At 45.4% G+C, this 24,749-nt stretch overlaps 1 protein-coding gene across 3 annotated transcripts in view; it reads right to left on the reverse strand.

The window, feature by feature from the left end:
• Positions 1 to 24,749, reverse strand: part of LOC310872820 (disintegrin and metalloproteinase domain-containing protein 9-like) — a 49,926-nt gene that overhangs the window by 20,553 nt on the left and 4,624 nt on the right. For 2 of the 3 annotated variants that reach the window (XM_083784979.1, XM_083784978.1), the window contains exons 2-6: positions 16,124 to 16,230; positions 11,731 to 11,789; positions 10,684 to 10,762; positions 6,773 to 6,849; positions 2,157 to 2,385 (exon numbers count right to left, since the gene is read on the reverse strand). In XM_083784979.1, the coding sequence (XP_083641105.1) occupies positions 2,157 to 2,385; positions 6,773 to 6,849; positions 10,684 to 10,762; positions 11,731 to 11,789; positions 16,124 to 16,230 (551 nt within the window). The remainder of the gene's footprint in view (positions 1 to 2,156; positions 2,386 to 6,772; positions 6,850 to 10,683; positions 10,763 to 11,730; positions 11,790 to 16,123; positions 16,231 to 24,749) is intronic. The other variant, XM_083784980.1, reaches the window with a different exon arrangement.

A 24,749-nucleotide genomic window follows, 5' to 3' on the forward strand; every position in this document is an offset into this window, starting at 1 on the left:
CTGAAATTCTTTAGTCTTAGTCGACTAAATATCAAAAAAACCTTCTTACTGTTAATTTTGACAGCAAATTCTGATTTAGTCTTAGTCTTTTGAACACACCATTTAGTTTGAATCCAATTTAGTCATCTGAAATTGTTTAGTCTGTCTAGTCTTAGTCTTAACACCACCCTGCTGAAACTGTGATGTTACCATGGATACCAGCTGTTTATCTCACTACATGACACTGTGTTGTCTTGTATTTCCTTTTGTCCTGCACTATGCAAGCACTGTTGAGGGTGCTGTAGTCTAAATTGTATTATTTATTTATCTTGTCACTTACGTTGCTGCCGTATCTACAGTACTTTGTCTTGCTCTGCATCTTAACTGCTGTGCTTCCCCCCCCCCGCAGGATCAATAAAGGTGTTATCTTATATTGTTGCTATCGTATGTTATCCGACTTGCTTTGACATCATCAATTTGTCTTGGAGATGTCATCATTTCTGGCGCCAGACAACAGTGTACATCACGTGTTCTAAATAATAATAATAATAATAATAATAATAATAATGGATTGCACTTTTATAGCACTTTTCTATGCAGTTTTCTTCCATGAGTGCTTAGTCAAAGTGCTTTACAATGGTCCATTCATTCATACATTTGGCCAGCGTCAGCGTCCTCACATTCACAAACCAAAGGTGGCAACCACAGGGAGCAATTAGGGGTTCAGAGTCGTGCTCAAGGACACTTCGACACCAACTCTGGGGGAGCCCGGGTTCACACTGGGAACCTCTGGGGGAGCCCGGGTTCACACTGGGAACCTCTGGGGGAGCCCGGGTTCACACTGGGAACCTCTGGGGGAGCCCGGGTTCACACTGGGAACCTCTGGGGGAGCCCGGGTTCACACTGGGAACCTCTGGGGGAGCCCGGGTTCACACTGGGAACCTCTGGGGGAGCCCGGGTTCACACTGGGAACCTCTGGGGGAGCCCGGGTTCACACTGGGAACCTCTGGGGGAGCCCGGGTTCACACTGGGAACCTTGCGGTTGCCATCCGGCTGTTCTACCGGCCACTGACACCCCCACTATCTCTCTCACCAAATTAATTGCCATCTGGTTGTGTGTGTCCTCCCTCAGATAAGAGAATAAAGAGGTTTGGTATCTCATAAAACCGTCCATGGTACACTGTGGGCAGATTGTGGAAATGAAACAACATAAATCGCAAGTGACTCATGATGTTAGCATTGGTGTCTCTGCAGTGATGTTCGGCTCGTTAGACGTGCAAAAACTGTGACTGTCAAAAAGCCCGTTGGCCATGCAATTTGGTTGTGTCTACAAATGCCTTCTAAATCCTGACAGTTTTCTGAAAAACCCTATGTTTCTGTGTGAGTGGTGCTCAAACATTTTCATGTCAAGGACCCCCAAAAATGTAATTGGCCGCCGACCCCCATATGTTGTTCCAGGGACCTCCCAGAAGCAAAGATTTGAGTTAAAATTTTTCACTCTAGAAGATTATATTCAAAGTTTTGCACCACATTTTCAAAATAGCAGACCTACAAGCTCAGTGCCGCGCTATGAGCATGTAGATCTGCTATTTTCCAACAGCTAAAGTATAACATAATGCTTAACACACCAATAGGGGTTCCCGCCCAAAAAGAGTTAAGAATTTCGTCGGTCTATAGATTTCAACAATCAGCAGAAGCCATTGTGAAATGCACATTACAATGGTCAGTTCACCTGAATAGATTAGACAGGTCTGTGAAATGCACATTACAATGGTCAGTTCACCTGATTAGACAGGTCTGTGAAATGCACATTACAATGGTCAGTTCACCTGAATAGATTAGACAGGTCTGTGAAATGCACATTACAATGGTCAGTTCACCTGAATAGACAGGTCTGGAATTATTGATTAAATCAACTAATGGATCGGGTCAATACATATCACTACTCAACTAATAGTAAATCTAAGATTCAAATGATAGCTACTGTATAGAGCACATGCGTAACATGTTAATGCGTGTGTGTGTGTGTGTGTGTCTGTGTGTGTGTGTGTCTGTGTGTGTGTGTGTCTGTGTGTGTGTGTGTGTGTGTGTGTGTGTCTGTGTGTGTGTGTGTCTGTGTGTGTGTGTGTCTGTGTGTGTGTGTGTGTGTGTGTGTGTGTGTGTGTGTGTGCCCGTACCCGGACATGCTGGCTGACAGTGTGATGTCTGTGAGGGATGTCTTCCGACTCGTACTGAGCATGCTCTGTAGCGTTGATGGCGTGGTGGCCGGAGGCGGGGCCAGCGTGTGCTGTGCCACACCCCCTGGGCTGTGATGTCACATCTTGCAGGCGGTACAGCAGGTGCTGGCCGGGGGCGGAGTCTGAAGGCTCAATACCGTAACTGTCATTGGAGAAGTGCAGCACTCCTCTGAGAGACACGAAGAGAGAGAGAGAGAGAGAAATAAGGACATGGGTCACAGGGTCAGGTGGTAAAACCGATGTATTTTAAAATGGCAGCAGTATCAATACTGTAGTGCAAACAGTACATAGGGTAAAGTTTGTCTGGTACATCAACATGTCAATGTTGTGGGGCGACAGTGGCTCAGGGGTAGAGTGACCGGATGGCAACCGCAAGGTTCCCAGTTCGAACCCTGTGGGCTCCCCCAGAGTTAGTGTCCAAGTGTCCTTGAGAAAGACTCTGAACCCTTGATTGCTCCCCATGTGCAGGTTGGTGCCTTGCACGGTTTCCCCCGCCATCGGTGTGTGTATGTGTGTGTGTGTGAATGGGTGAATGTAATGCACAATCTCTGTAAAGCGCCTTGGATAAAGGCTCTATATAAATGCACCATTTATCATTTAACGGCAATGAGTCTGAGCAACATTAGTGAGACTTGATGGAGGAAAAAGGGTGATTTATATTACGGCTCCCTCCAGACCATGTGACCGTTTCACTGTTTGAAAACTCAATACTGCCCTAAAGCGGGTGAAGGTTTCCATGCTGCGGCTTTACTCTGACACTCAAGGTTGTTGGATCAAACACAGTTACTGTAGAAAGCCAGAGCTGATGGGAAGGCTGCCATGACAGGGCTCCCCCTTGTGTGTGTGTGTGTGCGTGTGTGTGTGTGTGTGTGTGTGTGTGTGTGTGTGTGTGTGTGTGTGTGTGTGTGAATGACTGATTTACAGATTATTTACTCCCAGTTCAGAGTCCAATTAGTTTGGAGTCAGGCCAGGTGAAATCAGCCACCACCCACAAAACAACAACATCTCACAGAATGATCCGTTTGTGTCGTGAGCATCTAGCCTACAGCCATCTGTGCACGCACACGCGCACAGTAGGAGTGCGTGGGATGCATTTGTGTGTAAATGACTCATAGTGTGATTGTTGAAGGTACATGTGTTTTGTGCGTGTGTGTGTGTGTGTGTGTGTGTGTGTGTGTGTGTGTGTGTGTGTGTGTGTGTGCGTGCGTGGACATCTGACACACTGAGAGAAGAATAAACAGAAGGGTTATAAATAGAAGGAGACTGTCATCACCTGGGGTGATTGTGATTTTGCGGCACGGCCACCTATAGGCTTTGGAACAACCTGCCTGAAAATCTTTAAAGTCAGTGTCATCTTTTAAATCACTTCTGAAAACCTACTTTTTTTGCAGGTTTTCAAAAACATGTTTGCGTCCTGCCAATAAAGTTAATTCGCATTTTTTGTGGAGAGACACAGCGTGAAAGAGCGAAAGGATAGAGAGAGGACACAGAGAGTGCAGAGAGGGACAGGGAGAGAGAGGACAGAGAAAGGACACAGAGAGTGGAGAGAGGGACAGGGAGAGAGAGGACACAGAGAGTGGAGAGAGGGACAGGGAGAGAGAGGACAGAGAGAGTGGAGAGAGGGACAGGGAGAGAGAGGACAGAGAAAGGACACAGAGAGTGGAGAGAGACGGAGGGAGGGAGGGTTTATCTGGAGGACAGAGATATGAATGGACAATTAAATGAGAGAAAGATTGAAAGACAAAAGCCCCGTTTCAGATATACAATGTTTGCAGGCAGTGTGTGAGGTGGCAGAGCAGTGTGTGCGGTGGCAGAGCAGTGTGTGAGGTGGCAGAGCAGTGCGTGCGGTGGCAGAGCAGTGTGTGAGGTGGCAGGCAGTGCGTGAGGTGGCAGAGCAGTGTGTGAGGTGGCAGAGCAGTGCGTGAGGTGGCAGAGCAGTGCGTGCGGTGGCAGAGCAGTGTGTGCGGTGGCAGAGCAGTGCGTGCGGTGGCAGAGCAGTGCGTGAGGTGGCAGGCAGTGCGTGAGGTGGCAGAGCAGTGTGTGAGGTGGCAGAGCAGTGCGTGCGGTGGCAGAGCAGTGCGTGCGGTGGCAGAGCAGTGCGTGAGGTGGCAGAGCAGTGTGTGAGGTGGCAGAGCAGTGCGTGAGGTGGCAGAGCAGTGTGTGAGGTGGCAGAGCAGTGCGTGCGGTGGCAGAGCAGTGCGTGAGGTGGCAGAGCAGTGCGTGAGGTGGCAGAGCAGTGTGTGAGGTGGCAGAGCAGTGTGTGAGGTGGCAGAGCAGTGCGTGCGGTGGCAGAGCAGTGCGTGAGGTGGCAGAGCAGTGCGTGCGGTGGCAGAGCAGTGTGTGAGGTGGCAGAGCAGTGCGTGCGGTGGCAGAGCAGTGTGTGAGGTGGCAGAGCAGTGCGTGCGGTGGCAGAGCAGTGCGTGAGGTGGCAGAGCAGTGTGTGAGGTGGCAGAGCAGTGCGTGCGGTGGCAGAGCAGTGCGTGAGGTGGCAGGCAGTGCGTGAGGTGGCAGAGCAGTGCGTGAGGTGGCAGAGCAGTGTGTGCGGTGGCAGAGCAGTGTGTGAGGTGGCAGAGCAGTGCGTGAGGTGGCAGAGCAGTGTGTGAGGTGGCAGAGCAGTGCGTGCGGTGGCAGAGCAGTGCGTGAGGTGGCAGAGCAGTGTGTGCGGTGGCAGAGCAGTGTGTGAGGTGGCAGAGCAGTGTGTGCGGTGGCAGAGCAGTGCGTGAGGTGGCAGAGCAGTGTGTGCGGTGGCAGAGCAGAGCGTGCGGTGGCAGAGCAGTGCGTGCGGTGGCAGAGCAGTGTGTGCGGTGGCAGAGCAGTGCGTGCGGTGGCAGAGCAGTGCGTGAGGTGGCAGAGCAGTGTGTGAGGTGGCAGAGCAGTGCGTGCGGTGGCAGAGCAGTGCGTGAGGTGGCAGAGCAGTGTGTGCGGTGGCAGAGCAGTGCGTGAGGTGGCAGAGCAGTGTGTGCGGTGGCAGAGCAGTGCGTGAGGTGGCAGAGCAGTGTGTGCGGTGGCAGAGCAGAGCGTGCGGTGGCAGAGCAGTGCGTGAGGTGGCAGAGCAGTGCGTGCGGTGGCAGAGCAGTGCGTGAGGTGGCAGAGCAGTGCGTGAGGTGGCAGAGCAGTGCGTGAGGTGGCAGAGCAGTGTGTGCGGTGGCAGAGCAGTGTGTGAGGTGGCAGAGCAGTGTGTGCGGTGGCAGAGCAGTGTGTGAGGTGGCAGAGCAGTGTGTGCGGTGGCAGAGCAGTGCGTGAGGTGGCAGAGCAGTGTGTGCGGTGGCAGAGCAGTGTGTGCGGTGGCAGAGCAGTGTGTGCGGTGGCAGAGCAGTGTGTGAGGTGGCAGAGCAGTGCGTGAGGTGGCAGAGCAGTGTGTGCGGTGGCAGAGCAGTGTGTGCGGTGGCAGAGCAGTGTGTGCGGTGGCAGAGCAGTGTGTGCGGTGGCAGAGCAGTGTGTGCGGTGGCAGAGCAGTGTGTGCGGTGGCAGAGCAGTGCGTGCGGTGGCAGAGCAGTGCGTGCGGTGGCAGAGCAGTGCGTGCGGTGGCAGAGCAGTGTGTGCGGTGGCAGGCAGTGTGTGCGGTGGCAGAGCAGAGCGTGCGGTGGCAGAGCAGTGTGTGCGGTGGCAGAGCAGTGTGTGAGGTGGCAGAGCAGTGTGTGCGGTGGCAGAGCAGTGTGTGCGGTGGCAGAGCAGTGTGTGAGGTGGCAGAGCAGTGTGTGAGGTGGCAGAGCAGTGTGTGCGGTGGCAGAGCAGTGTGTGAGGTGGCAGAGCAGTGCGTGCGGTGGCAGAGCAGTGTGTGCGGTGGCAGAGCAGTGTGTGCGGTGGCAGAGCAGTGTGTGAGGTGGCAGAGCAGTGTGTGAGGTGGCAGAGCAGAGCGTGAGGTGGCAGAGCAGTGTGTGCGGTGGCAGAGCAGTGTGTGAGGTGGCAGAGCAGTGTGTGCGGTGGCAGAGCAGTGTGTGAGGTGGCAGAGCAGTGCGTGCGGTGGCAGAGCAGAGCGTGCGGTGGCAGAGCAGTGAGGTGGCAGAGCAGTGTGTGAGGTGGCAGAGCAGTGTGTGAGGTGGCAGAGCAGTGCGTGAGGTGGCAGAGCAGTGCGTGAGGTGGCAGAGCAGTGCGTGCGGTGGCAGAGCAGTGTGTGCGGTGGCAGAGCAGTGCGTGAGGTGGCAGAGCAGTGTGTGCGGTGGCAGAGCAGTGTGTGCGGTGGCAGAGCAGTGTGTGCGGTGGCAGAGCAGTGTGTGCGGTGGCAGAGCAGTGTGTGCGGTGGCAGAGCAGTGTGTGCGGTGGCATATTGGATTTTGGTGTCACGTGTGAATGTGTGCCGAATCTTGAGTGGTATGAATCTTGTTTCAGGGCGAAGGTTTTTTGCAGAACACGACCGGACCAGCAGTGTTGTGACGTTGGTTACAGTAATTTTTTGGACAGGAAAGGGATGGGGGGGGGGGGGGGGGGGACCCAATATATATTTTACAATAAAGTAAAATCCAGCAGGTTAAAAATCTCTGTGTGTGTGTGTGTGTGTGTGTGTGTGTGTGTGTGTGTGTGTGTGTGTGTGTGTGTGTGTGTGTGTGTGTGTGTACCTGAGTCCGTTACAGATGCTCATAGCAACAGACGAGTCCTGCATGTCTTCAACATAACCCTGGTAGTGACAGTGCTTCTGAAACACACACACACACACACACACACACACACACACACACACACACACACACACACACACACACACACACACACACACACCACTTTGAGAAGCAATGCTTTAGATAGCATGTTGTTTGGACAGATGCTAGGTTTTATAATTATCCAGTTTCCTAGTTTCTTAGTCAGGGAAAATAATGTCAGAATAATGTCAAATCTGGGAATACAATTCTTAACAAGAAATTTCTTCACCAATGTGTTTGTAAAGGTGTCTATTTGTCTACTAACATATCTATAGTCACCAATGTGTTTGTAAAGGTGTCTACTAACATATCTATAGTCACCAATGTGTTTGTAAAGGTGTCTATTTGTCTACTAACATATCCCACATTGGTTTCAATTCAGCCACCCTAGGGGCATTTTTGACAGCTGCTGAAAGTTGGGGTACCATCAACAAGTAACAACCAATATAAGGCAAAATGTTTAAGTCACTCTGGATAAAAGTGACTGCTTAATGCCTAAACCGTGAATCATATGGATGGCCAAGAACATACCACACAGAATAACTCCCCTTCTCTCCCTTCATTACTGATACAACTCTGCTCTCTCTCTCTCTCTCTCAGCCTCTTTCCCTCCTTAACGTCTCTCCCTCACTCTCTTTCTCTCCCTCCCTGATCAAGAGAGATGTCACACACACAACAGAAACTGTTGCCAGACAACAGCGACTTGCGCTGAGGTCAACCGATGCCTGACAAGACCGATTTGCGTGATTGAAATGGATTGAAAACTGTATGAACAGGTTGTAGAATGAGCACAGTTCAATACAAGGTCTGCTAAGATACCCAGAAAAGCTATTAGTAAAAGCCTTAGTGCCTTGTTTACATTTACATTGGAGTCATCCATTTTCAATTCATCAGTACATTTAAATGACGTAGAAATATACCTGTATACTAAGCAGAAAAAAAATAAAAAGGTTATAACTGTTAGAAATCAAAAGAGAGAATATGTACAGTAAACATCGTAAACATTAATTTTACTGTTGGTAGGGGAGTTCTACATTTTTGTGGCTAAATTAATTTAACCCCTTGTTTGAGCCGAATCTGGGTGGAACGTGATTTGTGGAACTCCCTCTGGTGTTGTGATTTTGTGGACTTTGTTGACGTTTAGGAAGTACTTTGACACATGGGCGTCTTTGAGGTGAAGACCAGGCCCATCGTCTAGACTCCAGCCAAATGTCATAATGAGCAGCAGTGTTGATTTCGTCGACTAAAACTAAGGCGTTTTTTCACTGACGAAAACCTCATGGAAACTAAATAAAAACTAAGCTAAATGACTAAAACCAAGACTAAATATACTGACAATTGTCAACAAATAAAAACTAGACTAAAATGTTATAGGAAGGGACTAGTGGACAAGAGATCCAGTATAAGTCATTTTACAATTAGTTACAATTAATCAATCAAGTTAAATTATTATTCATGTCATGTGTGACTGTATGGGAACAAGGCTGCAAGGTCTTTCTTCTGTGAAATCCCTTTTTTGGACAAAAATGCCTGACTGTACATTGTGCTGTTTGCATTTATATGTCTGACTGTACATTGTGCTGTTTGCATTTATATGTCTGACTGTACATTGTGCTGTTTGCATTTATATGTCTGACTGTACATTGTGCTGTTTGCATTTATATGCCTGACTGTACATTGTGCTGTTTGCATTTATATGTTGACTGTACATTGTGCTGTTTGCATTTATATGTCTGACTGTACATTGTGCTGTTTGCATTTATATGTCTGACTGTACATTGTGCTGTTTGCATTTATATGTCTGACTGTACATTGTGCTGTTTGCATTTATATGTCTGACTGTACATTGTGCTGTGTGCATTTATATGTCTGACTGTACATTATGCTGTTTGCATTTATATGTCTGACTGTACATTGTGCTGTGTGCATTTATATGTCTGACTGTACATTATGCTGTTTGCATTTATATGTCTGACTGTACATTGTGCTGTGTGCATTTATATGTCTGACTGTACATTATGCTGTTTGCATTTATATGTTGACTGTACATTGTGCTGTTTGCATTTATATGTCTGACTGTACATTGTGCTGTTTGCATTTATATGTTGACTGTACATTGTGCTGTGTGCATTTATATGTCTGACTGTACATTGTGCTGTTTGCATTTATATGTCTGACTGTACATTGTGCTGTTTGCATTTATATGTCTGACTGTACATTGTGCTGTTTGCATTTATATGTTGACTGTACATTGTGCTGTTTGCATTTATATGTTTGACTGTACATTGTGCTGTTTGCATTTATATGTCTGACTGTACATTGTGCTGTTTGCATTTATATGTCTGACTGTACATTGTGCTGTTTGCATTTATATGTCTGACTGTACATTGTGCTGTTTGCATTTATATGCCTGACTGTACATTGTGCTGTTTGCATTTATATGTCTGACTGTACATTGTGCTGTTTGCATTTATATGTCTGACTGTACATTGTGCTGTTTGCATTTATATGCCTGACTGTACATTGTGCTGTTTGCATTTATATGCCTGACTGTACATTGTGCTGTTTGCATTTATATGTTGACTGTACATTGTGCTGTTTGCATTTATATGTTGCCTAATAAAATATTCAATCAATCAATGCATGCTGAAAATAGACGATCTACAAGCACACAACACGTCGTGCTGAGATATGTTGTGGGCTTGTAGATCGTCTATTTTCAGCAGGTGTAAAATCAGCCATTACGACGGCATCGAGCCAAAATGTATTTTTGTCCACTAAATCAACTGTAGATTTAGTCGACTGAAACTAGACCAACACTAAAACATTCCGGGTGACTAAAATGTGACTAAAACTAAATGAAAACTATTTAAGAGACTGGTATGACTAAAACTAAATGAAAACTATTTAAGAGACTGGTATGACTAAAACTAAAATCAAAATGTGCTGCCAGAAACAACACTGATGAGCAGGGGTCAGGGGTCAGGGGTCAGGGGTCAGGTGAGTAAGGCCTGAACTAAATTGTTAGGGTTTATGCCGTGGATCGATGCTTCATAGACTGGCCACGTGAAATCTGACATCCACATGGATCTGTTTTTAAATATTATTATGAATAGTTTACACCATAATAAGACAATTACTTATTCTGTATTCTAAAATACTTGGAAATGGCTATACTATTGGACTAAAGCATATTAACTGTTAACATGCCATTTTTTTTCTTGAACAGATATGATGTTTAAACATATCACACATACACAAAATACTATACATTCACAGTACACGTACACAACATTATCCCCCGCACACACTTCCTGCATGACTCCCATAGGAGCTTATAAAGCACTTCCTATTTGCATGAGTTTGTGTGACTGTGTGCGTGCGTGTGTGTGTGTGTGTGTGTGTGTGTGTGTGTGTGTGTGTGTGTGTGTGACTGTGTGCGTGCGTGGGCACGTGAGTAGCTCCTAACATTGCCAAATAACTTCCATGTCTTCCCAGAAATGACCTCATCTCTCTCTCTCTCTCTCTGAGCTGAAAGGAAGAGTCATCATAGGAGAGAAAGGAAATAATAATGTTCTGACGCACGCACGCACGCACACGCACACGCGCACGCGCACACGCACACGCACGCACACGCACGCAGTGTTTTTGAGTGAGAAAGTTCTTTTGACCAGACACACGCTTACTTCCTGCTTCTCCCTCATACACTCTGTCCCTTTAACAAAGTTGAACCCCGCCAACACACACATACATGCAGAAAGTTCTAATATCTTTCCTTTGTGTGTGTGTGTGTGTGTGTGTGTGTGTGTGTGTGTGTGTGTGTGTTTTACCTGTACAGGTGGTCTAGTTGTGACCAGTTCTCCGTCTTTATTGTAGGAATAGACAACGAAGTCATTGGGGAGCAGCATTCTGAAAATAACATGATACAGATGGACAGGAGAGACAACATCATTTTATTGTACATAAGTTAAAATAACATGATACAGATGGACAGGAGAGACAACATCATTTTATTGTACATAAGTTAGTCAAAATTAAAACTGGTACTTGAGGAGAGTATGATAGAAGAGGAGCAGAAATAGCAGATCTACAAGCTCACAACGGGTCACTGTTGTATTTCTTAATAGATTTAAGTTACTTGTCATATCTGCCCAGTGCAATATTTTTTTTTTTTTTTTTTAAGATATTTTTTTGCGGCTTACGCCTTTTATTGATTTTTGAAGGGACAGACAGTAGGCTGACAGGAAACGGGAGAGAGATGGGGGGATGACATGCAGTAAAGGCCGTGTCGGGTCCGGGAGTCGAACCCGCGGCACACTGCGACTGGATTACCAGTCCGGTGCCCAGACCGTTACGCTACGGCCTGGGCCTCCCAGTGCAATTTTGTAATGACTTTGTTTTTTATTAATTTTTTGGTATTCAGCCAGCAATGAGTAAAACGCTCCCTTGTCTCTGTGACACATCTAGGGGCCACAATCTGCATTCAAAGATATTCTTAGAAGCTTTGCCATTGGTCGAAAAAGAAACCCGGTCGAAATGACTAACCAATCAGGTAGTAGACAGGCAAATCGACCAATGACAAAGCTACTAGGAAACTCTTTGAATGCAGATTGCGGCCCCTAGACGTGTCACAGAGGGAGCGTCTGAATACAAAAATAATGTATTCAAATGTTGACATAATATTGCTTATAGTAGCTTTAAAAGGCAATCTGAAATTATTTTTTCAACAACAAAAAATTAATGAAATCGTCAATCGTAATTATTTGTGCGACAATTAATCGTCAACTTAACTGTTGTAATGGTGACAGCCCTGGACACAAGGGGACATTAGGAGGAGAGAGAAATGGAGGTGCAGTACAGTGTGTACAGTAACTCACTCATTCCTATGTAGGTGCACCACATGTTCCTTCCCGTCAACAGGTATACTGTAGGACACCTGGAGAGACAGAGAGCAATACACACATTAATAATACACACAATAATTAATACACACATTCATTCACACACCTGTGTTTCATCCTCAGTGTGAAAGAGTTTAAGGGAGAGTATTTCGTTACCACTGTTGCAAAACTGTTTGGTGGGATCTCTGTCACTATAGGACATAAACACAAGCCAATCTGTATTGTATTGTACTTCACCGCTGAACACCACATTGTGAATTCATTCACAAACAAATACAGAATGATATACACAAATAGTAACTTACTATATAAATAGCTGGGACATGGCTAATAATTATAAAGAATTCCTCCTCAACCCTCTTGCCCTCTCTCAGACTAAACAATGCTAGTAGGGACTACGGAGGACTCTCATCCTCAGTCTGTGTGTGTGTGTGTTTTCTTTTCCCTTTCTGTTTTGCTTCCTTTTTTCTGAGTGGCCAGCTATGCACTATGTGTGCAATTTCAAAACAGGTGATAAGCTATTCCGTCAAGGCCATCGACTGCTCAGCGCAGACCCTCGCTTACCTTGTTGCTCGCTCTGGTTCCCTGCAAGTCTCAAGGCCTAGCCGTCGTCGACGCACCTGCATTGTTGTCAAGTGATGTAAAACTCCTAGCAATCGGTTTGAACCCCACAAACCCTCCCGCGCACTCAGATCAGCCAACGCAGGGAAACTGGAAGTACCCTCACTAAAAACGCCGGGACAACGCTCCACACGTCCCAAACTCTTCTCCCTTCTGGCTCCAAAACTGTGGAATGCACTTCCCATTGCAGTCAGAACTGCAGCATCACTCCCAATCTTCCACCGTAGCCTGAAAACCCACCTTTTCAGACTCCATCATGGCCCATAGCACTTACCCTACCCCCTTAGATAGCACTTCTGTTGGCTTAGACAGCATTTGACACAGACTTATAGCATGTTATGTAGACAGCACTATAATTGTATTGTATATAGTCATAGCACGCCATAGTACATATGTATAGCATAGTAGTAAATATGTATAGTTTATATGTATAGTGTATGTATAGTTTCATTATATAGATATTCCACTGTTACTTTCTTAGCTTACGCATGTTTCATGATAAATGTTTTTATGTGATGTATTCCCATGCTTTTGTTCTTGCTTAAATGTAAGTCGCTCTGGATTAAGAGCGTCTGCTAAATGCCTAAATTGTAAATTGTCAATCGGTTTGCTAGGAGTGGTTTGCATAATGTGTCAGTGAGTGTGAATGGCATTCACACAGAGGTGGTCAGGTCCCTGATCTTTCCGTGACAAGGTGTTCGTTTGTTCGTTCACACAACAAATGTGCATTTGGGAAAGACAGTTTCTCTAGTCGGAAATGACTTTTCCTAAACTAAAAGAGTCGTTCACATTCCCCTGCCTGCAGCAGACAAATGGCAGGCATCAGTCCGTTATGTCAGTGGTTCCCAAAGTGGGGTCCAGTGACCCCCAGGGGTACTTGAGGGAGTTCTTGAGAAAAGGTTTGGGAACCACTGCGTTACGTTATGTCGGCTACACATAACAGTCTGTGTATGGTCAGGTGGTGACATCACTTACTGATCCTAGCAGTTGTATCTCAGGCCACAGCAGAAAGCTTAGCTTGCAGATCGTGTGGAAAAAATCAAAATAACCAAAATACCAAAATAACACCGGCTTTTCCTCCTCTGGCTGCGCTGTACAAAACAGAAACGTTTACGGCAGATCGTAGTGCCGTGAATCACGTTATGTTGCTCTGTGAAGCCTTGCGTCATTGCATGGATTGCGTCATTTCTGATGAATCGGTCAAAGATGCCAGTACGGTTCCTAAAACAAGCATGAAGCATGTCTCGGATGTCTGCTGACAATGACACCATGTGCAGTCTGGTATTGTAGATCAATTCTGGAGACAGAATTAGCTGCAAGAGACAACCATAGTAAACAGAGTAAACAATGTCCTGACGGTTTGGGGAAATAAAGAAAAGATGCTGATTGAGCATGTGAATGTGAATGTGAGCATGTGAATGTGATCTCTACGTGTACTCAGTCAGAAACAAATAGACAAGAAAAAAGGCAATGATTTGCTCATTCTTTCAGGTTTTAAAGAATGAGCCAATTACTGTGTCTCCAGTAGTTTATAACTTTCTCCAGAAAGATGGCATGGCTTGGCAGAAGGACACAGGCTCTTACAAATTGGATGCCTTTGCTATAACTGTAAGACTATCTCTGGTTTTAGCACTAAAATTATATTTCTTTCAAACCTGAGCTGTGTCATTGCTCTTATATACTCTTGTCTATTCGAGTACCCATACAGATCGCATTCCAAACCACCCTGCCTCCAGTTCAAACCCTCCCTCTCCACAAACGGCTGCGTTGTTTGTTATATTGAGTGGGTTCTTCATTCTCAACTCTGCTGCTTTCTCTAATAATGCTAGTCTGAGTTCAGGAGTTGTGGAGAGAGAGAGAGAGAGAGTGTGAGTGTGAGTGTGAGTGTGAGTGTGTGTGTGTGTAAGAATAAGTGGCAGAAGTGTGTATATCGCCAAAGGTCATGTCAGGTCCAGCAGAGAGGAAGAACATTGGATTGGTCAGCCGTTATTGTGCTTAGCTTTCTCTTCCTAAGGTCAAAGATTCAAAGGGGTGCACAGGAAGTGGCAGTGAGACAGATATAGTCATGTGACCTGACATGACACACATTTGTTGTATAATGGAGGGAGAGGAGAGGAGAGGAGAGGAGGGGAGGGGAGGGGAAGAGGAAGAGGAAGAGGAAGAGGAAGAGGAGAGGAGAGGAGAGGAGAGGAGAGGAGAGGAGAGGAGAGGAGAGGAGAGGAGAGGAGAGGAGAGGAGAGGAGAGGAGATAGGGCTGTCAGTTCACCTCTATAATCCAATTCGAATTTCATTGCTTCATTATTTGTAATTTTCGAAAATATTCGAATATTTACATTGTTTATTTTAGCTCATATTTAGCCTATAATAATACACAGAATAACAACCCATTTTTTAATGCTTGCGCAAGTTGGTTACATTGTATTATTAGGCTACTGCCTACCGTCATTGCGACGCATTATCACGGCCCGGTTAAAAACGAGAATGATACACACCATGAACTGACCATAGACAATATCCCCTTTACAGCTCTCTCTTTAGCCTATTAACCAAATTAAAGTCGCCACAATCGCCAGCCTATACACGTAGGACTGGACAGAAAGAGAGTGCAGAGAGTACAGACAATAATATGCCATACTATTACTAGGCTGTTGCGCTGCGCTCTGATGCCTTCTCCACGGCGCGCACCGTGACGCATGAACAATAACAACTCCACGTGGAGTGGACCCACGACGACCCACATATGATAGATAATTTATAAGAAATGGCACGGCGGCCATCCTTGCAGGCAGTGACAGAATGAGAATCCTGTAGGCTGTAACCTGTTCATTTTGGGGGGCATCGACAACAGCCTGTTGATGATGAATGATACTATGAAACTTAACAATTAATTAACTAGTACTCACCTAATGACGCCGCCACGGAGGATATACCATGTTTAACGTAATTCCAAAGTGTTTAGCCTACATTGTTTAAGTCATAGACGCATGCGGTTTTATGAACTTTGGCTAAAAGCATGTTATTATTATTCCACTACCACCCGCACCGGTAGACTGTCATGGTAGCTGGCTACAACCTGAAACAACTTCCTATTCCTCTTCAAAATAAAAGCTGCTTGTAACAATACTTTTATTTCTTAAGTGAACTACAGGATGTAGTAGACGCAGGATGTATAGTGGATAAATCACACAGAAGGCAGGAGAAATAAACTCCGCAGGCAGTCGGGGCTTTATTATTTTTTAAATCTTGCCAACAGAATGAACAGGGATAATAAATGATAAAAGCTCCATTCGAATGGCAATTTTAGCTTTCGAATATATATATTTTTTTTAATATTCGAATTTCTTTCATATTTTGACAGCCCTAAGAGGAGAGGAGAGGAAGAGGAAGAGGAAGAGGAAGAGGAGAGGAGAGGAGAGGAGAGGAGAGGAGAGGAGAGGAGAGGAGAGGAGAGGAGAGGAGAGGAGAGGAGAGGAGAGGAGAGGAGAGGAATGCATTTATACTGGAGAGGAGAGGAGAGGAGAGGAGAGGAGAGGAAGAGGAGAGGAGAGGAGAGGAAGAGGAGAGGAGAGGAGAGGAGAGGAGAGGAGAGGAGAGGAGAGGAGAGGAGAGGAGAGGAGAGGAGAGGAGAGGAGAGGAGAGGAGAGGAGAGGAGAGGAGAGGAGAGGAGAGGAGAGGAGAGGAGAGGAGAGGAGAGGAGAGGAGAGGAGAGGAGAGGAGAGGAGAGGAGAGGAGAGGGGAGATCTGGTACCTGATTGGGTGGTGTGCTGCTGACATCCCTCCTCAGCTTGTTTCCTATTGGCCGTGGTACGACCAGCTGATAAGAAGAGAGGTGTGCCGTCTGCTGGGAGGCGGTGCCTAGAGAAGAAGACACGCACGGTCACATGATCAATGTGTGTAAACGTTCTCTCTTAGTGTCTGTCTCTGCTCCTCTCAGCTGACCCAGGGTCTGTTTCCCTCTCAGCTGTCCCACGGTCTGTTTCCCTCTCAGCTGTCCCACGGTCTGTTTCCCTCTCAGCTGTCCCACGGTCTGTTTCCCTCTCAGCTGTCCCACGGTCTGTTTCCCTCTCAGCTGACCCAGGGTCTGTTTCCCTCTCAGCTGACCCACGGTCTGTTTCCCTCTCAGCTGTCCCACGGTCTGTTTCCCTCTCAGCTGACCCACGGTCTGTTTCCCTCTCAGCTGACCCACGGTCTGTTTCCCTCTCAGCTGTCCCACGGTCTGTTTCCCTCTCAGCTGTCCCACGGTCTGTTTCCCTCTCAGCTGTCCCACGGTCTGTTTCCCTCTCAGCTCTCCTAAAATCTGTGTCTCCTCTGTCTCTCCTACACCGTCTCCCTCTGAGCTTTCCTACTGTCTATCTCCTACACCGTCTCCCTCTCAGCTGTCCTACTGTCTATCTCATACACCGTCTCCCTCTCAGCTGTCCTACTGTCTATCTCCTACACCGTCTCCCTCTCAGCTTTCCTACTGTCTATCTCCTACACCGTCTCCCTCTCAGCTGTCCTACTGTCTATCTCATACACCGTCTCCCTCTCAGCTGTCCTACTGTCTATCTCCTACACCGTCTCCCTCTCAGCTTTCTACTGTCTATCTCCTACACCGTCTCCCTCTCAGCTTTCCTACTGTCTATCTCCTACACCGTCTCCCTCTCAGCTTTCCTACTGTCTATCTCCTACACCGTCTCCCTCTCAGCTGCCCTCAAACTATAGTAGATCTAAACTCAGTTAACTCACACCTGACATCTATCTATACAATGGAGAAGTTGTAACACGTTGTGCGGCGGTGCGCGCACAACAGTTCGGGTGGCCAAGTCATAGACGCCACTGACTTTACCGCTACTTTACAACCGTGGACAGCTTTAGTTTCCCACATCAGCGGGGGGCCAGCTTTTGCACTTTCTCTTTCCGTGATGCGAAGGAGCTATTGCGGTGAGCACGGGAAAAACACAGTCGGTGGCCAAAGACGCATCGCTGTCGGCCTTTCGTTCAAAATGTACGCTTTGTGTGTGTCTCTCACTCGGACACACGGTAAACAACAACAACACGGATGCGTGACGCTAGACGCGAGCGTGCCGCAGATGCGCAAGCTTCTAGTTTACCACAATCACAGACCTCACCTGATCTCATTTATATCATGTTCTTTCTCTTCATTCATTTGTTTGTTGTCAACCACAGAATTGCCTGACAAACCACTGGTGTTCCAGTTAAAACTCACTAAAACACGACTGTTCCAGTGAAAAAAACACTGCTGTCCCACTACGACACACCGAAACGGTGGTTAGTAAAAACGGAGAGATGTGTTGTGTGAGCGGTGAGCACCGCTGTGTGACCTCATGTTGTAGTTTTAGTAACAAACAGAGAGATGTGTTGTGTGAGCGGTGAGCACCGCTGTGTGACCTCATGTTGTAGTTTTAGTAACAAACAGAGAGATGTGTTGTGTGAGCGGTGAGCACCGCTGTGTGACCTCATGTTGTAGTTTTAGTAACAAACAGAGAGATGTGTTGTGTGAGCGGTGAGCACCGCTGTGTGACGTCATGTTGTAGTTTTAGTAACAAACAGAGAGATGTGTTGTGTGAGCGGTGAGCACCGCGGCGTGACGTCATGTTGTAGTTTTAGTAACAAACAGAGAGATGTTTGTGTGAGCGGTGAGCACCGCTGTGTGACCTCATGTTGTAGTTTTAGTAACAAACAGAGAGATGTGTTGTGTGAGCGCTGAGCACCGCTGTGTGACCTCATGTTGTAGTTTTCGGTGGTCAGTGGTCACCTCTTCACCGAAAACTGGACTATGAATAGGCCTTAGGAACCACACACCAACCCAGTAAAGACCACTATTGGTGCAGTAAAAAACACTGCTGTCCCAGAAAGGACCACACCAAGCCAATAAAAAACACTACAGTTCCAGAGTAAATGAACATTAAAGATGTGAGAACAAAGTACTGTTGTGAACAAGGGTAAATGGTACATTTATATAGCACATTTATCCAAGGCGCTTTACATAGATTGTGCATTACATTCACCCATTCACACACACATTCACACACCACTGCCGGAGGAAACCATGCAAGACCTGCACATCGGGAGCAATTTGGGGTTCAGTGTCTTCCTCAAGGACACTTCGACACCAACTCTGGGGGAACCCGGGTTCGTACTGGGAATCTTGCTGTTCCCATCCGGGCACTCTACCCCTGAGCCACTGCCGCCCGAAAAAAGCTAAATCATACAGCTGTGTTGATGGGTATATTTCCACCAAAAGACTATAGGACTGTGAAAGGACTGTATAAATAATAATAAACAATAGCTTAGGATCGATAGCTTGAGAGCTAGAGCTAGAGAGAGCTCCGGAGCACCGGAACTCTCAAAATACTTTAGAAAGTAATCTAAGTACCATAAATACTCTTTACCAGAATAGAAGCAGAGGGCTTGTAACTTTACAGAAATGGATGTAAAAACCTTTTAGGCTATAATGAGTAAAAGTCAGAGTATAACAGAGTTAACCAAAATACCTTAGAATGAATGGACAGACACAAGAAGAGAACTCAGACAAGCAGAACTTAGAGGGAGGTTCAATCAGATATATTCACCATTGTTTCGGGAGAGAAGAATACATGACATCCGGACAGCGTTTCACAATGATCTCTCCCCATGTTCAAATTGAACAGGGTTGATATAGCATACCGTAATCAATACCCCGAAAAATGTGTTGAACAACAAGGTTAAAAAACATATTTGTTTACAAATGGACAGATAATGCAAGACGTCACGAATATTGCACACAGGAACTATCTCACAGGGCAGAGATAGTCCGGACCTGCAATATCAGTTAGTGGAACCGGGGGACAGGGCATCACGTCATTGAGTGCAGTTTACTAGTCTGTTAGAGAGAAATCTAACTTTCAAGGGCAAAAACACAGAGGCTGGGTGTTTATGGCCAACGGGAAACAAAACAATTCATATCAAGACACTGGCTAGGAGAGAGGTGTTACTATTTTAAAGTCAGTGGGACAAATGTCAGTCACAGGGCAATACATAATCCATGATTCTGCAAGACTATAGGGGACACTGAGTCATAGATCACATGAAAACCATCATCCACCAAAATAACAGATCTACAAAAGAAAAATACCTAACATGTGTTTTCACAGAATTTGTGGATAAGTTAATGTGGATAAATTAGCTGTGGATAATGGCAATTGTGTACTTCAAATTTTGTTTGCAGAAGGCTGTTCCATCCTTTTTTGTTTTAGCATGACAATCCCCTACGCCCTCCCATACAGAAATGGTTTGATCAGATGAGTAAGGAAGAACTTGACTGGTCTGCACCATAACGAGTCCTGACCATAACCCTATCCAACACCTTTTGGCATGAACTGGAATTCAATTCATTAACCCATTCTGAACGGGCACCCGTTTTGGTGTCAGCATCATGTTATGCTTTACCTATTGAAAAATAGCAGATCTACAAGCTCATATCGCGCCACCGAGTGGCGCGATATGAGCTTGTAGATCAGGCCCGATTAGCAGAGCTCACTGGTAAAAATGTCAGCACTTGCGCAAGCAAATGGGTTCAAATCCCACAAGAGGAAAATGACATAGTGCAGCATTAACCCATTCTGACCTGAGATCAGATTCATACAAGGTTTCCGCCGGACACACACTGGTCTGATGAACCCATTCTGACCTGAGATCAGATTCTAAAAATGTCAGTCGCTCTTCGATTTTAAAAAAATAGCAGACCTACAAGCTCGTATCGCGCCACTCGGTGGCGCGATATGAGCTTGTAGATCTGCTATTTTTCAAATGGGTTCAAATCCCACGAGAGGAAAATGACATAGTGCAGCATTAAGTAATTGATGGTCGTGTCATGTGGATGAATGGAAAGAAATAACGCCTTAAAGGACAACTTTAGTTTTTTCATGTTTTAGGTTGTTATTAGAGAAACTAAAAGGTGCGTGTTCATTTTCTTTCATTTGCTGCTTTCTTTAGTTTTAGGGATTTTAGCTCTTTTTGACAGGGGGGCGGGGGCATTCGAGCATGGGGCTAAATATGTATTTTTTTTACCAAATTTGATGGTGATTTATTTATTTATTATTTACTATAGTCCTAATAAACCCCAGGAAATTACATCTGGCCACAGAAGATCACAGGATCTACTGAATGTGAAGGTATAGCCTACTGAGGGAAGGCTTATACTGTGTGTATAGGCTCAATATGTCAGTTTGTCACATTCAGTAGATCCTGTGATCTTCTGTGGCCAGATGTAATTTCTTGGGGTTTATTAGGACTATAGTAAATAATAAAAAAATAAATCGCCATAATATTTTGTAAAAAAATACATATTTAGCCCCATGCTCGAATGCCCCCGCCCCCCTGTCAAAAACTGCTAAAATCCCCAAAACGAAAGAAAGCAGCAAATGAAAGAAAATTAACACTCACCTTTTAGTTTCTCTAATAACAACCTAAAACATGAACCTTGGTTGAAAAAAACTAAAGTTGTCCTTTAAGTGGAGTTGGTTCCCCCTTTTGCTACTATGACATTCTCCACTATTCTGTGACGTCGTGTTTCACTGGCTGGACCAATGGCTGCTGCAATTTGCTACCAAATGACCCGTAGTCTTCCACAGTGAGGTCAGACGGCACAGGGGGTTGTCATTATGAGACAGGAAATGGACTTCTGCAGGCTGCTGCCATAAAATTGATATATCTAATGTCACTGTAGGTGCAACCTTAAGAGTTCCGTTAAATGGAAAAGGGGCACTAATTACAAACAGGTTGTCCATTGACTTTTGGTTATACAGTCTTGTTACAATTCTAGAATTCTATAGAAGTGGAGACTATAGTTGTGTAGTCCACCAGGCGTCTAATCCTAAATCACGTTTAAATACATTTTCACAAAATGGTATTATGATAAAATAATGATACTATAATATATTTCCAGTTTCCAAAAGATAATTTAAAATATTATTCAGCATGATCAATCAAATGTTCTGTTATAACCAGGCTATAATAAAAGAAACAGGCTATTATTTCAAGCTGATGCCATGGCCAACCCTCATTGAACATGTGAATGATGAATTTATAATGAATTGAACAAGGTGGACCCTGTTGTAAACAAGTGTAATGCTTTATGGCGTCGTCCACTCACAGTTAACAGTTTTTGTATTGAGTTGTGCTTGAAATGTACTGTAATTCAGAAAAGTATAAATACTTCAATCAATCAATGAATAAGTATTGATAGACAGATGCATGGATTGACACACTGACACAGATATTGTAGAGGTAGTCTTCTGTCTGTACCAGTAGCACTCTGTGGCTACTGTACAGAGTCCTAACTTACTTTACTTACACCTATTACTGTTCCTGGGGCTTTAAAGGCCCGTAGCCTATTTGCAGGTTTTTTACGGGGAAGTGTAGCTAACCTTAACCTCTCCATCCCAACCCTCCTTGTTTCTCATTCAGACCAGGGGCCAGCAATGAAAGAGTGGGCGCGGCTGTCTGAACAAAGTCCTAGCAGTCGGTGTTGCTAAGCTTCTTAACCTCATTGTGACCTGGAGGCTAGCCACAGCAACCTGTAAATACCCACAATGCTCAGCTACCACCGCCTGGAACTCTATCCCCCAAAATCAAGCATCATGTAGAGTCTCTGAGAGAGTTCTGCCAAAGGAGTGCTGGTGCCGAATGAGATAGTTAGTTAGTGTTTAGCAGTACGTGTACAAGTATTGTACTGTGTTGAGTAATGTGGCCTGGCTTAACACATGGCTTATAAACAGAAAAGATCCCAAGCACAGAATGGAAATGTTAGCATATAGGCGCGTTTCAAGGCGCCATCCTTTTCATTCGTGTAGACTCTGCCACAAAGTGGCTGTATGCTATGCTGGCCCGTGCCTCCCTAAATAAATAAAAACCCTTAAAAAAAATAAAGACGTGATTTTGTTTCTGTTCATACAAACTCTTCTGGGCACTGTGAGCTGTGCACCCGGTAAACTACTGGGCACTGTGAGCTGTGAACACTGAGAGCACTGTGAACTACTGGGCACTGTGAGCTGTGAACACTGAGAGCACTGTGAACTACTGGGCACTGTGAGCTGTGAACACTGAGAGCACTGTGAACTACTGGGCACTGTGAGCTGTGAACACTGAGAGCACTGTGAACTACTGGGCACTGTGAGCTGTGAACACTGAGAGCACTGTGAACTACTGGGCACTGTGAGCTGTGAACACTGAGAGCACTGTGAACTACTGGGCACTGTGAGCTGTGAACACTGAGAGCACTGTGAACTACTGGGCACTGTGAGCTGTGAACACTGAGAGCACTGTGAACTACTGGGCACTGTGAGCTGTGCACCCGGTAAACTAAACTAAACTAAACTAAACTAAACTAAACTAAACTAAACTCTTCTGGGCACTGTGAGCTGTGCACCCGGTAAACTAAACTAAACTAAACTAAACTAAACTCTTCTGGGCACTGTGAGCTGTGCACCCGGTAAACTAAACTAAACTAAACTAAACTAAACTAAACTAAACTAAACTAAACTAAACTAAACTCTTCTGGGCACTGTGAGCTGTGCACCCGGTAAACTAAACTAAACTAAACTAAACTAAACTAAACTAAACTAAACTAAACTAAACTAAACTAAACTCTTCTGGGCACTGTGAGCTGTGCACCCGGTAAACTAAACTAAACTAAACTAAACTAAACTCTTCTGGGCACTGTGAGCTGTGCACCCGGTAAACTAAACTAAACTAAACTAAACTAAACTAAACTAAACTAAACTAAACTAAACTCTTCTGGGCACTGTGAGCTGTGCACCCGGTAAACTAAACTAAACTAAACTAAACTAAACTAAACTAAACTAAACTCTTCTGGGCACTGTGAGCTGTGCACCCGGTAAACTAAACTAAACTAAACTAAACTAAACTAAACTAAACTAAACTAAACTAAACTAAACTAAACTCTTCTGGGCACTGTGAGCTGTGCACCCGGTAAACTAAACTAAACTAAACTAAACTAAACTAAACTAAACTAAACTAAACTAAACTCTTCTGGGCACTGTGAGCTGTGCACCCGGTAAACTAAACTAAACTAAACTAAACTAAACTAAACTAAACTAAACTAAACTCTTCTGAGCACTGTGAGCTGTGAGCTGTGAACACTGTGAGCTGTGAGCTGTGAGCTGTGAGCTGTGAACACTGTGAGCACTGTGAGCACTGTGAGCTGTGAGCTGTGAGCTGTGAGCTGTGAGCTGTGAGCTGTGAGCTGTGCACCCGGTAAACTACTTGTTGAGACTTGAGTGTGTTGTGCTCACGATCACTGTCCCTTCACTTAACACATTCGTTCTGCCCGTTTAAGATGATCCTAGATCAGTGACATTCCGATCATCCAATAGTAAAGAGTACAAGGATCAGATCCTAGATCAGAAACATTAGCCTACAATCCTCCAAAATGGGGGGGGGGGGGGGGGGGGGTTGGAGTTGTCACTAAACAAGTATTAGATCAACCAATAGTACAGGGTACAGTACAGGGTACAGTACAGGGTACAGTACAGGGTACCGTACAAGGATCCTAGACTAACGATCAGCCAAGAATACGGAGAAAAAGCATCACATCAGCGACATCACTACTACCAATATTAAGGAGTACAAGGATCAGTTCATATCAGTGGACACAATATCCCTGATTCCCTGTGTTATCCTAGAAAGACCATGCAGGGAGGAAGTGACATAACCAGAATAAAAACATCAGATAAGGACAGCAGATAACCTACTACTCTAGCCCAATTTGGGGCGGGAACCCCATTTGGTGTTTTAAGCATTATGTTATACTTTAGCTATTGGAAAATAGCAGATCTAAAAGCTCATAGCACGGCACACTACGAGCTTGTAGATCTATTTTTGAAAAATCGTGAAATAAATGTTGCAAAGCTTTGAATATATATTCTTTCATAGCCATCGTTTTTAACTCAAATCTTTGCTTCTGGGGGGGTCACTGGAAAAAGATTCAGATGGGGGTCGGCAGCAAATTACATATAATCTTGGGGCAGTTGGGGGTCCTTCACATGAAATATTGAGCACCAGAAACAGATATTTCAGAATACTGTCAGGATTTAGAAGAAATGTTTAGGCCTAAATGTGCTCGGAGTGTTTACTGTTGTCTCTGTCATAATCATTTCACCAGTGTGTCACGCATGAGGTTGAACTCTCTATGAACCTGGTTCATAGGGAGCGTTATATGAACAACAAAATAACATTTGATTAAATGAACACCAACAATATACAAACTGTATGGACATTATAGTCAGAGCGATGTATCTGTTTGGCCATTATTTGACTGTTTTTTCTGAGCGGTGGCATACCATGTGTGTGTGCGTGCGTGCATGCATGCG

The sequence above is a fragment of the Protomyctophum parallelum genome (assembly GCF_964188405.1).
Source record: "Protomyctophum parallelum genome assembly, chromosome: 15".
NCBI lineage: Eukaryota > Metazoa > Chordata > Actinopteri > Myctophiformes > Myctophidae > Protomyctophum > Protomyctophum parallelum.